This window comes from Maniola hyperantus, chromosome 18 (assembly GCF_902806685.2).
Source record: "Maniola hyperantus chromosome 18, iAphHyp1.2, whole genome shotgun sequence".
Classification (NCBI taxonomy): domain Eukaryota; kingdom Metazoa; phylum Arthropoda; class Insecta; order Lepidoptera; family Nymphalidae; genus Maniola; species Maniola hyperantus.
The window spans coordinates 9,045,631-9,060,837 of NC_048553.1; the positions used below are offsets into that span (position 1 = coordinate 9,045,631).

The following is a 15,207-nucleotide window of genomic DNA, read 5'->3' on the forward strand; positions in this document are numbered from 1 at the left end:
TACTTAAATCGCGAAGCCAGAAGTCGAATGGGTGACAAAGCGAGTTTTCTGGCGTACCTACTACCTACTACCACATAGATATTCACTTACATACTCCATGGTATGCCTATAAATAAAGCAGTTTATAGCCCTGCGTGACCTAAACCCGCACTTAAGTAAAGCTTGTCCGTGACTTAAGTAATCCATTCTTATATCGTGCAAAATTGGACTAAGTACTGGAGTCTTAAGAGGTGCGGATTTAGGTCATACATATGTATAAAGTAGTACTCTACTACCACAACATCTCTCCGAGTTTAGATAAAACTAGGTAATTGGTTCTAAAACGGGTTTGGTCAGGAAAGCTGCTTTACAAATACAAATACAAATACAAATTATTTATTTGCTGATTGTAGGTTACATTTATAAGTTGTCAATTACAATTTTTGTTTCGAGCTACAATCTACCATACTATGGTGTGCAAATTTGAATAGGTACACCAATATAATTATTAATAGGAATCCTTAGTATTACTGCAACACAACAATTATTTATCAATACAATAGCTCAAATATCTCATTTAAATATATTAAACTTTGTCCTGAAATCGACTATGGCCTATATATCATCAGCATTATCGATACCGATACTCCACTCTGTCCACTGCTGGGCATAAGTCTCTTGTACGGACTCTCACATGCCACGGTCTTATACCGCTTTCCTAGCGTCTCCCTGCGATTCGATTGACGTCGTCTGTCCACCTAGTTCTAGGGGGTCTTCCAATGCTTCCGGTGCGAGGTTGCCATTTTAGCACCGTGGGAGGTCAGACGTCTGTCGTGTTTTCGAACTATGTGCCCTGCCCATTGTCATTTCAGTTTTGTAACCCGTTGAGCTATGTCGGCTACTCTAGTTCTCATACGAATCTCCTAATTTCTGATTTGATTACTTAGAGAAATTCCAAGCATAGCTCTCTCTATCGCCCGCTGAGTGACTCTGAGCTTTCTTATGAGGTCCTTAGTAAGTGACCATGTCTCCATATGTCATCACGCACTGTTCGAATATTAAAATGTTTTGATTTATATTACGACGCTTGTTACCAGGGTCGTAACGGACTGGGCAATATCTACGTGTGGGCGAGCGGCGACGGTGGTGAGGATGACGACTGCAACTGCGATGGCTACGCAGCCTCCATGTGGACCGTCTCTATAAACAGGTATTTACCAACCTATCAGTTACGTAACTCATCAAGTCATCATCATCATTAACCCATCGCCGGCTCAATATTGAGCACGGGTCTTCGGGAATAGATGGGCCATAGTCCATCAAGCTGGCCAAGTAAGTATTGACACCTTTGAGAACATTGTGGAGATCTCTCAGGCGTGCAGGTTTCCTCACGATGTTTTCCTTCATGTTAAAGAAAGTGATATTTAATTGCAAACGCAATTAAATGCAAATTTCTAACTTCGAAAAGTTACAGGGGTGTGCCCGGAATTGAACCCCCGAACCTCCCAAAAATTTTAACGACTTGGTTTAACTTACGTAATCCGTAGTTTCCTATCACCGCTTTCATACAAGTTATATTGCAAATCGTACACGTTTATGCGCGCGTTATCAACGTCCTGCTGTAATTGCAAATTCCGTGTTTTATTTTTCATTCTTTTTAATCTTCATTGTGGTGTGATGTGGTGTATAAGTGTATCTTCTTATCCAGCGCAATAAATGATGGTCAGAACGCCCACTACGACGAGTCGTGCTCTTCAACCCTCGCCAGCACCTTCAGCAACGGTGCTCGGGACCCCAGCACGGGGGTAGCTACCACCGACTTGTATGGCAAATGCACAGCCACCCACTCTGGGACCTCGGCTGCTGCGCCTGAAGCCGCTGGGGTGTTCGCATTGGCTCTACACGCGAAGTAAGTACCTACGGAAATATTCATCATCATCATCATGATCAACCCATCGCCGGCTCACTACCGAGCAAGGGTCTCCTCTCAGTAAGAGAAGGGTTTGGCCACTGTCCACCACGCTGGCCAAGTGCGGATTGACAGACTTCACACACCTTTGAGAACATTATGGAGAATTCTCAGGCATGCAAGTTTTCTCACGATGGTTTCTTTAAAGCAAGTGATATTAATTTTTTTTAAACGCGCAGAAATCGGATAGCCCGGAATTCAACCCCCGACCTCCCGAATAGGAGACGGACGTCCTAACTACTAGACTATCATGGCCCTATTTTGCGTCATGGTCCGCAAAATATAGAAGTACCTAACAGATGATACGCTGAATGCTGAATACAACAAGTGATAACAGGCGCAGTCATCGTCAGTCAGTCAGTCAGTCAGTCAGTCAGTCAGTCAGTCAGTCAGTCAGTCAGTCAGTCAGTCAGTCAGTCAGTCAGTCAGTCAGTCAGTCAGTCAGTCAGTCAGTCAGTCAATCAGTCAGTCACCTTTTCCTTTTATATATTTAGATTCAGATACATTTTTTATTTAGCCCTTGACTGCAATCCCACCTGATAGTACCTAAGTAATGACTGATGATGTAGTATAAGATGGAAGCGGGCTAACTTGAAATGGCATTTTTATTAAATCCATACCCCATATTGATTTTTACACGGCATCGTACCGGAACGCTAAATCGCTTGGTGGCACGGCCTTGCCGGTAGGGTGGTAACTATAGCCACGGCATACAGAAGCCTCAGAGTTAAAACGAGACATGGTTATCGTTCAGATAAAATCATACAGAAGCCTCAGAGTTAAAACGAGACATGGTTATCGTTCAGATAAAATCTCAAGCATGAATGCTTTTGCACCAAGACATGATGTTACTAATAATACTTAACATAAATAACTACCTATGCAAAATGTTAAATGGATGTGGTTGATGCATGATGGATTATGTTGTATGACATCATCTACCCTTAATTGATATTTTACGATGTCAACACAGTTTGGCTAATATTTCCATTAATCAAAGTTTGCTTAAACAATTATACTTATATTATTACAAGCTATAAGCATCATAGCTAGTAAGTATATAGAATAGGTATGATAAGATTATTATTGCTAAATAGCCTAAAAATTAGGTAAGTACCTACTGCAAATATTTTATAGTTTTTATGTCTATTATATTAATAATAAGAGTACAATAATAATAATCACTGCAGCACCTCCTATGATTGTGGTTTTTATTTTATTTGTCTGAAAAACCTTATCATTTTTTGTAACTTTTTATACTTAGGTGGGTACGTCAACTTTTTTTTGTTTATCAGTCTCGAAACCGGCACTTTTTCCTATCCATAAGTAAGAAGTCATACTACTTAGATATTTACTTTGATATTTCAGAGCAAAGATAACACACTATACCTGTACCAGATTTTTAAGTTCCCGTGGGATCGCACGTAGGCATATGAAGCCTCAAATCGATTATGAAAAATGAACTAGAAGTTTTGGAATGGAAAGAGCCCAGTAGGGCTGATTAATTACAATGACAATAAGCAATAGGTTATTTGATTGATATTTTTAATAACTAAAGCTTCATTGGGGACATGCCTGACAGAAGCGCGTGGGCTGTGGAAGGGCGTTATATCAAACCGGGGCTGTGAGCGACAAGGCGGGCATGCAGAAAATTAATCAAATCTAGGCCCACTCTCTGGCCTATACCTATTCATTTGAAGGTCCTTTCATACGTGCTACAACCACAACCACCCTGAGTACAGGAGCAAAAATATCGGTGGCACAAAACTGTAGAGATGTATATTATTGTTGTGTACTAAACGTATAAAGTATGCCATAATTTATCTCAGAGCAACGTGGTGCGACTAACTGGATCTTGGTTACTGCTGCCCTAACAGTGATCTTGTACTCATGTTAAACCACTGAAGAATAAAGTTACAAATTCATAACCCATATGTAGCTGTTTACCAGGAGCCGTTGGTAATAGTGCACTTCGTAATAATTAATCCTTTGTTTATAAATACCTATTTTGTCTTTTTCAGCCCTAAACTAACTTGGCGCGACATTCAACATCTGACGGTGTTAACATCGAAGAGGAATTCCTTGTATGATGCTAAGGTGATTACATAATTTTTATTACCGCAAGCTTAGTAGATAGTCATTTCCTGTAGGTTGCAGCGAAGCAAAAGATGGTGCAGGGCCAGGGGGCCGACCGCATTACATACATAATTGGCGCATAAGTTGAAGGATTGAAACTAGGGCTTGAAATTCAGACTATTTTTCAGCTCCGGAGTTGGGTTTCAAATCTCTGGAACTCAGAAGTTGAGCAGATTTCCGGATTTTCAAAGCTTCAATTAAAAATTGAATGTGATTAGAATAATGAGTTGGATTTGAATATTTTTTGTGCTTGAGATAAAACAATAGAAAATGAAAAGGACACTATATTTTACGACTTGGTAATACAGATTTTTCTTTTTGGTTTTTTTGTTATGTTTTCCATCGATAAAATTGGATAAGTTTTACACTATCTTATATGAACAATTTATGAAGTGTAGGTAAGGTACCTACCTATAACCTAAGATAATAATAATTGAAAAAGCTCGACTTTTTTCTTTAAATCTGAAAATCTAAACTCACGGTTATACATGTCAATTTATGTTAACGGTTTTATGTCCATCACAACTTGAATCAACATTAGTACCTACCTAAACGCCTGAGCTAGACTATTTCGAGGAGTTTATGTTTTTTGAAATTTCTATTTTTGTATTTTTAAGGGCTTAGACAGCATCGTTATCTACTTATCATCAGGTAAGGTCTTCGAACAAAAATTAAAATACGTTTTTCGATGATAGGCATTGTACTTAGATACATTTTCTTTTTGAATAGATGATTCATCTTGAAGTTTTATTAAAAGTAGCAATATTGCAAAATGTTACAATACTGATACAAATCGGTGTAAAACAAAACGTGTTATCTGTGTCTTCATCAATCGGGCTTGATACAATAAGCTTTAACATGGCTAGCGACAAGGTAGATAGCGGGTACAGCATTTGTGACACCTATTGTTGCTACTACGTGTTACAAGGTTTATCATTAGGTATTAGGTAGGTACTACGCAATAATTGATAGATAACGTTGATTGTAATGTTTGCCTAACCACCATCAGTATAGGTACAGCCTACACAATCGAGGAAAAATTATTAACGTAGTCTTTGACACCTACGAGTGTATGATGTACAAAAATAGAATTTTTCTTATCTCTATGAATGAATTTATCTTTAACACGCTTCCACTTGTTCTATTCGAAGGATACTTACTATGCGTTTATTGAAGTGTAGAAAAAGAGATGATTTATTTATTCACTCGTCGTCGTTTTAACAGTAAACGTCCACAGCAAGGTATAGTCTCCATCGCCACAGAACACGATCTTGTGTTGCTTGTATCCAGTGGTTACCAGCAGTTCATTTGAGGTTATCTATTCATCTATTGGGGGTTTCCCAACTCCACGCTATAAGGTGAAGTGTTGCCATTCAAGCACCTTGGGGATCCTATCGGTTTTTCAAACTATGTGTCCCATTGATTGCAGTCTCTTCAGCTAATATAGCTGACGCGCGTATCTGTTATCCATCACAAGCAAATATTATTATGTACCTGTTGTTCTGTCGATAGATGTATTTGCCAAGATTCTTCTATCGATGTGTTTTGTCCATAAGCCTGTGTTGTGACAAAGCCTATAGTCGAAATCTTGAGAAGAATATAGCAGGATAATAGATTATACCTACCTTTAAATATTTTCAGGGTCGCTTCCACTGGACAATGAACGGCGTGGGGTTGGAATTCAACCATCTGTTTGGATTTGGAGTGCTGGACGCAGGGGCTATGACAGCCCTGGCGGCCAACTGGCGGTCGGTGCCGCCTAGATATCATTGTGAAGCCGGTTCAGTTAATACTCACACGTAAGTATAAATAAGGAAAAATTCCCAAAAAAAAATTGTCGAACTCTCCTCTAGCTAAACGAAAAGTTTACTTATCCCCTATAAAAGTGGATGGGTGCTGTTTCCAACAATTTTATAGCAGAAAATATGAGGCAGTAAACCTTGCCTGCCTTTGTAACTTGAAATTATTTGATATCCTATTTAGGTACTTCAAGATTTCGACCGCGTTTCGTAAGTCATTATAATAACCATGTTGCTAATATTTGGGGCACAATGTAAAAATCTTTCATCTACGGCTGTTGCTTCCTCCAATTTCAAGATTTTTCAGCAAGTAAAGAGTAAATTAGGCATCTTCTAGGCGCGTTCCATCTTAGGCCGCATCATAACGTGCCAGCAGGTCTGAGCCAAGTGGTAGTCCATAAATTAAATACGGTCAATCGGGTATACGGATTACGGATATCGAAGCTGCACTTCTTGTTCGGACGTGTTCTCCAGGTAGTTTAGGCTTAATGTGTTCAATTTTGCTCCTTTTAAAGTGGCCTGGGGTTTGCTGTAACTGTCTTTATGTTGATCAGTCTGGAGGTCTTTCATCTATATTTATTGTTGCAGCGAGATTCCGCCCGAGGGCAGCATAACGCTGCACATAGAGACGACGGCGTGCGAAGGGACACCGAGTGAGGTGCGCTACTTGGAGCACGTGCAGGCGGTCGTCAGCGCTAACGCCTCGCGGCGTGGCGAACTGGAGTTCTTCCTCACCAGCCCTATGGGCACTAGGTAATCTTCTATCTATCTATACCAATATTCATTCTATCTATTTATAAGTAGTTACATCTATATAAGCCTACCGTGACTGACAAATGTAAAAATTTAGAGCAAAACTAGCTTATGCTCGCGACTTCGTCCGCGTGGACTACACAAATTTCAAACCCCTATTTCACCCCCTTAAGAGCTGTTGAATTTTTAAAATTTAGGCATCCGCCTACGTCGTAATAGCTATCTGCATGCCAAATTTGAGCCCGATCCGTCCAGTACTTTGAGCTGTGCGACGTGCGTTGATAGATCAGTCAGTCAGTGAGTCACCTTTTCCTTTTATATATATTTAGATAAGCTCTCGCCCGTAGATATACTTACGGTACAACTAGCCTGCACGCACGACCGCGACGCTATCGTGAGGTATAACTTATAAGACTCAATTTACATTGAAAGGGAATGGAAACGAATTTAAAAAATCGAAGACAAAATCATTACGTTGGTGAAAAGTTGTTATTTTTCCCGCTGTTCTGTAGGTAAGTAAAACATTTTTAATAGGGCTTTTAGAGACTGGAGGATCTAATAACTTGTTATTATTATCATTTTTCATTTCCACAGATCAATGATACTAAGTCGCCGCGCCAACGATGACGACAATCGGGATGGGTTCACCAAGTGGCCTTTCATGACCACGCATACGTGGGGCGAGTACCCGCAAGGAACGTGGACGCTAGAGGTAAGTGTTTCATATTTTTTTTCTTTATAGTTATAGAATCCTCAGAACTGAAGTTCTTCAAATAAGCCGAAGAATTTTAGTCTCAACCCCCTCAGCAGTTTTCCCCAAGCAAATCCGTACTAAGTAAGTAATATTTTAAATACGTAAGTAGGCGAGTCTGTCTGTCTGTTACTACTTCACGCTCGTCCTCTTTAACGATTTTGATGAAATTTGGTAGATACATAGCTTGCATGCCGGAAACGAATATAGACTACTTTTTATACCGGATAATAATCCGAGATTTTCTACGGAATTTTTAAAACCTAAATCTTCGCAGATAGGTAGTAAGTAATATTTTGATCCAACTATTGTAGCATCGGGGGACAACGCTTGGATCAAAATATTACTTCTTATATTAAATTTAATGGGTACATATTATTGTTTTAACGTCAGGGGTTAATAAATAGATGTTTTCAGGCGCGGTTTAGCGGCGGTTCCGGGCCAAGTTCAGCCTCGGGCTGGCTCCGAGGCTGGTCGCTGGTGCTGCACGGTACGCGCGCGCCGCCCTACGCGCAGCTTCAGCCGCAGGACCCTCACTCCAAGCTAGCCGTCGTTAAGAAGGCGCACGAAGACAACGCGACTATCAAGTAGACACCAATGTAGCGATCTAGAAATGAGAGGACACCCTACTTTTTTTTTAATCCGTGGCTTCGACTTCCTGGGGTTTATAGTTTTCCTTAATGAAGAAGAATATTGTATGGGCGACTAATCAGGAATTTTGCTGCAACTGTGAATTTTAGCCAATAATGAGAGAGTGTTAGCCAATTGGAAGTGATTGCGATCATGCTATCTGTTGCTATTAAACTTTGGTGCTAGGCCTGCTGCGCTGGTCTAAGAAAGTTGCGGTAGTGGCGAAGAAGATTGAAATATCTAATTTAAAAGATGTTAATACTTAAACCAAGAAAAAAAATTACTTAAGGTGACGCAGGACGCTCGACCGAAATTGGCAGCGCACGTGGGTAACATGTATGCTTTTCACTTGACATTGTATGAGAAAGGTGAGAGGCACGATGATTTTCACCGAAATCAAGCGCGCGAAAAGGGTTTAGGAAAAGTATTTTTGAGAAAAAACTACTGAATTTATGTTTGCAAAGTAAAGTTATTTCAACCAATGAATAAATAAACTATGTCTAATGATATTTTTTTTTAGAATTTTCATATTCCTAATCTTATTTATTTACGCCCAAAGTAGACATAAATTTAGTGTTAAAATAGGAATCTTTTGAGGCTCGTAACTTTTAAATCAATATTTTTTTCAATGTTTTATATATCAATGAACCTAGATAAAGACGAGGTAAATCGATATAATTCTTAGTTTTGTGCGTACAATATCGAATATTGTTGTATTTTCCCTCCTACGTTTGTATGAAGAAAGCACTGAAGTGAGTCCCCTTAATACAGAGCTTATAATGATACGTACATACATGTAACTACTTTCTTAAGCGTATGGTATGACTTTCGTATAGATTTCTTGACGTTCGCTTATAAATTTCGTGTAAGTACGTGCCATCAAAAGCTTACTATTTTTGAAAAATTGATGAATGCGCGTGCCTTGTATAAGTACTATGTGGAATAAAAATTCGTTTGCCTCGTAGGTATTTGATTTTGAAAACATTTAATTTTGGGGCCAACGACCGTGGCCTTCCACGTCCACGCGACACTTGCAATGCCCAAAACGCGACAACGCGATGCGCAAATGCTCTCCTATCGTCATCATTAACCAATAGACGTACACTGTTAGACATAAGTATCTTGTAGGGGCTACCACACGCCACAGTCATGTGCTTGAGTCCAGCGGCTCCCTGGGAGTCGTTTGATGTCCCCTGACCACCTGGGCTGACCTGGGGGGTTCTTCCAACGCTGCGCTTTGGGTGCGAGGTCGCTATTCAAACACCTTGGGTCCCCAACGTCTATCGGCTTAATGAACTACGCTCTCCTATAACGTATGCAATTCAATGCTTTTCTGTACAAACGTGACAAAACACATAGCACATTATTTTGTTTCTCGCGTCATAGTTTCGCGGTTGCGTGTCCCAAAATATTACTTTAGGTTTTCGAAATCTTCTCATTTCTAGGTCGGTCGAGGTGACGGTAAGCTGTAGATATTTCACTAACGAACTTCTAATATCTATTACTCATGTTTTCCACTACAACCTACGTACGTTTAGCAGTAAAATCAAAGGATCGTTCAGTGTATCGGGAATAGAATTTCGGATTAAAAAAATCATTTAAACTTTTCTATTTCAGTTACATTTGTGTATAGTCTCTGTCAACTTCATATTAGGTTTTATACACACTGTTATTAAAAATAATTGGTGGGTTATTGGTCCTAATGTACAATCTGTATTGTTATTTCCTAAATATATTTTTAAATAAAAGGGTTAATAAAAACATGCGGTGTGTATATAGGCTGATGCTGATTTATTCTTCTAAACATTTCTTTAAAATAAAATAAAAAATCTATCGAGCAGGGGCCATGACATCGTGAAAAATTATAAATATTTTTGTCATTTTGTAAAATTAGTAGATCTCATAAAAATAAGTATGCGCATAACATAAACTTGTTTGTATTATAATTTATAACGTACAATGATTAATTTAATTTTCAGACTACTATCTTACTAATTTAAATAAGAATGTCTATATATAAAAAATATATATGAAATTAGTATTTCTTGTATCAATCCACGTACAGGTGTATTTCTAGTCAATAGTGCATTTATTTATACTTGCATACTATTGCAGATAGATAACAAATTAAAAGAGTTTAACACAAATTGTACTAATTACTATAAAATGTTGTTCATCTTCTACACATAACATAATTAATATTTAGTAGCATTGATCATATTGTCCGAAACATATCAGAAATGAAAATTACAATACGGTTATTTAAAACGTTTATAAATTATTGCCATTTTATATAATGGTTTTTTGTAAAATTAGAAGTTGAGCAAGATTTATTAGGAAGTATTTTTTATTTAATTTTTTTACAATTAAGTACCCAATATTAAATAATTATCTTTTAGCATTATCGATAAATAGAAAAATGTTGGTCATTTATGCCTGATGATGATATACAGATACAGATATATAACGCACAACAGACGGAAACGTTTAAGTGCGGAAACCAGCCCAGAGCGAAGAAGATATACAGATAGATTGATTAAATATGGTAATTTTGGCCGTAAATGGCCGATGTTCTCTATTTGTCTTCCAAGAATAAGGCAATGAGAGTTTGTCGCGATGCGAACGCGTCATATGCACATATGATTTCGCCATTGTGATCTGTGCCCAACTGATATTTTTCTTTAGGGCCCTAATCACCTACTTTTATATATTCATGAATGTTAAATTATGTTATCAAAAAACATATAAATCATTGTCTAAACTTCAAATGGCCTTCATTATCCCAGCTAATTGAAGGACATTTGAATGACACTTTTCATAGCACATACCCACTTGGATGTGCGCATTAAAGATATTAGACTATACCTAAGCAGAATATTAAAACTCATGTTTTTGATTACGACAAGCGATTCGACGCGACATTTAATGTGAAATTTGTTGTCATAAATAGCTTCTAAATTATCTTTGTTCTCATTAAACTTGTGAACTTTATCTATATAACATTCGAGTATTTTCAATTCGGAGTTTTTCATGTCGGGTCGTATGTGTCGCGATAACTAGGCTTAGCTTAGACTATACTAAACTTTGAGGGGTAAAAACATTTGAATCATTAACAAACTTTTTGTCTCCTTAAAAAAGTGTCTCCTTACGCGGTCTAGTGTAGTCTCAGCCTAATAATATAAGAAAATAAAGGTTTAAAAAATAAACCATTTCGGGCCCATATTATGAACTATTAACGGGCTCTATATAATTATATTTTATTTAAAAAAATGGTAAAATATGTTAACATTTCGTCTTATGTTCTGATATATCCGAAATAGCATAAATTAATTAAAATAGTTTTGTAATGGCATGCATTAATAATTTCATTGCAGATTAGAGGGGATTAGTCAAATCATGTAAAGAGAAAATCTATTATGTAAAACTATATAGAAAATATAATGTGATTTGGTGTTGTATTTGAATTAAACGACGTTTTTGTAATTGGTCATCCTTTCCCTTTATTTAACTTTCATATTCGATCTGCAATCACTCGCTATACAAAAGTACACCATACAGTCTCTCTATACAGTCAGTCAGAGTCAGTCAGCTATACAGTCAGGACGCGACTTTGGAACTAAAAATCGGCTTTAAAATAAAACTACCTTCATTCCATAATTTCGATTTTTATAGGTACAAAAAACGAATAAAATACCAAAATATAAATAAAACTTTATTTCATTATAAATTATTGTAACAATTCTATTTGATATTTTAATTATTAACAATTAAATTGCGTGATCCGATGACATCATTTACATTTATTTTACGTATCCCAACTAGGTAACTTATCAGTTATAATTAAATATTAGACTCGTTAATCTAGTAGCATTTTTGTATTTTATCACCATACCTAATCTACACTACTCCTTAACATGAGTATATAGGTCCCGTATTAGATGATTGTACCTACAACTATTAAAATTTTACGCTGTAAAGGTACCGGCAGGGATCTAGATTGTAGAGGCGTAAGGGAAAATAGTGGTCTGTGGAGACACTTGCTCACTCACCGGAAAAAGATTGGCGTGTGACAGCGGGAGCATACGATGCGTTGCGGCGGCGGTGCAGCGCCGGAATAGAAATATCTGTGGAATGTCACACGATGCGCTCCAGCGCCGAGCAACCACCGAGACGAGGCGGGGAAGGGTGAATGCGTTGCGACGTCGTCGTCGGCACCGCTCAGTTGTTTTTATTAACAGACTGTCCAACGCTGCTACAGCGCCACTGCGACATAACAACGTTGCAGCGCCGCACCGCTCGTGTGCCCGCTCATACGGTGAAATCTTTGCGGTGCGGCGCCGCAACGCATCGTGTGCTCGCAGTCTGAGCGGCAAACTGTTCCGTGTGCGTAGACGCATATAACCAATGCGGGAGGCAGGTGTGATCATATTCATATGACATCCAATCAATCAAGGACACTATATCTGTCGCGCTCCGCCCTCGTCATAAAGACCTAAAGTATGGGTTCTGTGTATTTACGCCTTTCTAGATTTGTGCCGAGGCCTATACGTATATGACATTCGCGAGGTTGAATGAGCTAGTATCGTGATCAAGCGTTTAGCATGGCAAAGATTTTTTATTAGAGTTGATATTAATTGTGTGAAAAACAAAAAGCTAGCAGAATAAGTACTACTCGGGTTTAAATGTGTGTTAAATGAAAAACGAGCTGAGAATCTAGACAATCATCATTTTCCAAGCAAATAACTTCGTTGTTACCACAAAAATGGACACCAGTCTTATATATTAAAGTATACCTACACTATCCTTAACTTTAATATCAACATTATATACAAAAAAATATTATGCAATAAGGCACACGTTTTACCACGTTTTCTTTACAATTTAATTAAATATTATTAAAACCGACAAAAAGTAAGTAGGTAGGTAAGTAGTAACTTTACCTGTTTATACCTACTCGCTTAACATAATTGATTATTAAAAATGGAAGAGCGAACCCCTATACAAACCCCTCTCACCGCATCTATAGTCCGCGAAAGTTTGAGATGGCAATCGCGGCATGAGGTGAGGGGACACCCCGCACACCCGCACGTCACCCACATTTGTCCGCACCGGGTTAGCGCGGGAGCTGTGTAGGTTTGCGGGACGTTTCCTTACCGATTGCCATCTCGACCTGCTCGAGATGCACAGGTCAAGATGTTTGCACTGAACCCGAAGACGTGGTGAATGGCGGAGACGTGGCGCGGACACTTTGTTGTCTTCCCCAATTAGGTACTTTTGTAGCGTCAAGATAGGAATAAAGGTATCCGTGTCATGTCTCCACCTTTCACTACTTCAGTATAAACCATGCCCCCTAAACTGGCCTAGAAAGACCCGGATCAAACCCTGATAAAAGTAGGTAGATAATATATTATTTTTTATAAGATTTGTGGCTATTAAACAATGATATTAGAAGAAAATCTATTAAATCATTTATCTTTGTCGTCTTTGACGTTTCAAAGTCTTCAAAACAATATAGGAGACTTTTTTGTAATTTTAATCATTTGGGTTAGATACCCATTTCATTGTATGGCCGGCCATTTTGTGCGTCAACACCAGTGGTCCCGTTGAGCCCGTTCGCGTGCCCACGGGAACTTAATTGTCAGAGATCTGTAAGCAAATATTGGTAACAGTGAGCGTCAAGTATTCATTTCCTAATATCTTCGCGACTATTAAATTTGGAAAATCTATTGGTGCCCAAAAACGGTGTTCTTAAAAAGGTCAAGTGACTACATCAAGCTCAAGGCATGGAGTTACCTCTATGATGGATCCACAAAGTAGGTACCAACTGGCGGCTCTAGACCGCCAGTTGGTACGTCATTTGTGAAGACTCAGTACTCCTGAGTCCTGGCGAAACTTCAAGGTACACAGCGCGCACCACTGCGCCAGGGAGGTCGTCAAAAAGTAAGTAGTAGTTCAGTCTTACCCATAGTTTCCTGTTGTAATTCTAGTTTGAACGCAGGGTTATCGTATGGCGGTAGAGATGACTCTCGGGGTGCTGATGGCACAGCTGAAACGATACCATCTAGTAAGCGAAACTACGATACAGTCTATCGTTGAACCATAAAAGAAAAGTGAAGAAAAAAAGGAAAATTCCTTGTCTACTAAATTTGATCTGATCCATACTTTAACTTTCATACTAATATTATAATTAATGCGAAAGTGTATGTCTATCTGCTAGCTTTTCTCAGCCCATTACTTTAAATCATCGGATTTTGACGAGATTTGTTACAGAGATAAAGCTCCCACCACGAGATTTTCAAAAAGCGTCACATTGAAGAAGTCTCTTGCATCATCACACCACAAGGAGAACAGATCAAAGAAATAAATCGTGATGGATGGGTTGGGCTGAAATTTGGAATGCAGATTGCTATGACACCCGCTAAGAAAGGATTTTTGAAAATTCAACCCTTAAGGGGGTAAAATAAGGGGTTGAAATTTGTGTAGTCCACATGCACGAAGTCGCGGGATTATTCCCGCTAGAGTACAATAATTTGGCGTATCCTCAAAGTTACTCACACGTGATTGGCACAGACCGCGGCCGATGTCGCCGCACCACGACCAGCAGCAGCAGCACAGACGTGAGAGCCGCCAACGCAGCAACCACCCCCACTACCACCAGTGCTCCGTAGTAGTCCCCTCTGGGCGGGCCGCGGCTGTCGGCCACTGAGGACGCTTCTATTACATCTGCAAATAAATAAAAAATATATTTGTATGCGGAAACGATGATCAAGGTCGCCATCTTGATGACAATCGGGGGAGAAACACCCCGCACATACGCTCAATCCCAGCGTTCACCCGGTGCGAGTGAGCGCGGGTGACGTGTGGGTATGCGGGGCGTTTCCCCGCCTCATACCCTGATTGCCATCTCAACCTGTCGCGGATTACGTCGGCCTCCTGTTTGAGGGGTTCACGCACGGAACATCGTCATGAAAAAACCTGCATGCCTGAGAGCTGAGAGTCAAAAGACGTGTGTGAAGTCTGTCAATTCACACTTGGCCAGCGTGGTGGATTATTGCCAAATCCTTCTCATTCTGGGAGGAGACCCGGGCTCAGTTGTGAGCTGGCGATGGATTGAACATGATAATGAAAATGATGGCTTTTGGAGCTGGGCCGTACTCGGTATGAAACCTTGTCATTAGGTAACAACTTGC

The 15,207-nt window shown here is 39.2% G+C and overlaps 2 protein-coding genes across 3 annotated transcripts in view; one reads left to right on the plus strand and one right to left on the minus strand.

The window, feature by feature from the left end:
- The window catches only part of amon (prohormone processing protease amontillado), a 68,259-nt gene extending 56,759 nt beyond the window's left edge, over positions 1-11,500 (plus strand). Inside the window, exons 8-14 of the mRNA XM_034978125.2 lie at positions 1,077-1,189; positions 1,688-1,888; positions 3,970-4,045; positions 5,726-5,883; positions 6,472-6,636; positions 7,231-7,348; positions 7,805-11,500. Coding sequence (XP_034834016.1) covers positions 1,077-1,189; positions 1,688-1,888; positions 3,970-4,045; positions 5,726-5,883; positions 6,472-6,636; positions 7,231-7,348; positions 7,805-7,978 — 1,005 coding nt within the window. The 3' untranslated portion in view covers positions 7,979-11,500. The remainder of the gene's footprint in view (positions 1-1,076; positions 1,190-1,687; positions 1,889-3,969; positions 4,046-5,725; positions 5,884-6,471; positions 6,637-7,230; positions 7,349-7,804) is intronic.
- A 1,980-nt stretch (positions 11,501-13,480) lies between these two features.
- sas (stranded at second) overlaps positions 13,481-15,207 on the minus strand; it is a 48,008-nt gene continuing 46,281 nt past the window's right edge. Inside the window, exons 16-18 of one of the 2 annotated variants that reach the window (XM_034977994.2) lie at positions 14,573-14,740; positions 13,980-14,051; positions 13,481-13,663 (exon numbers count right to left, since the gene is read on the minus strand). In XM_034977994.2, coding sequence (XP_034833885.1) covers positions 13,656-13,663; positions 13,980-14,051; positions 14,573-14,740 — 248 coding nt within the window. In that variant the 3' untranslated portion in view covers positions 13,481-13,655. Of the gene's footprint in view, positions 13,664-13,979; positions 14,064-14,572; positions 14,741-15,207 lie in introns of both variants that reach the window. The other variant, XM_034977993.2, reaches the window with a different exon arrangement.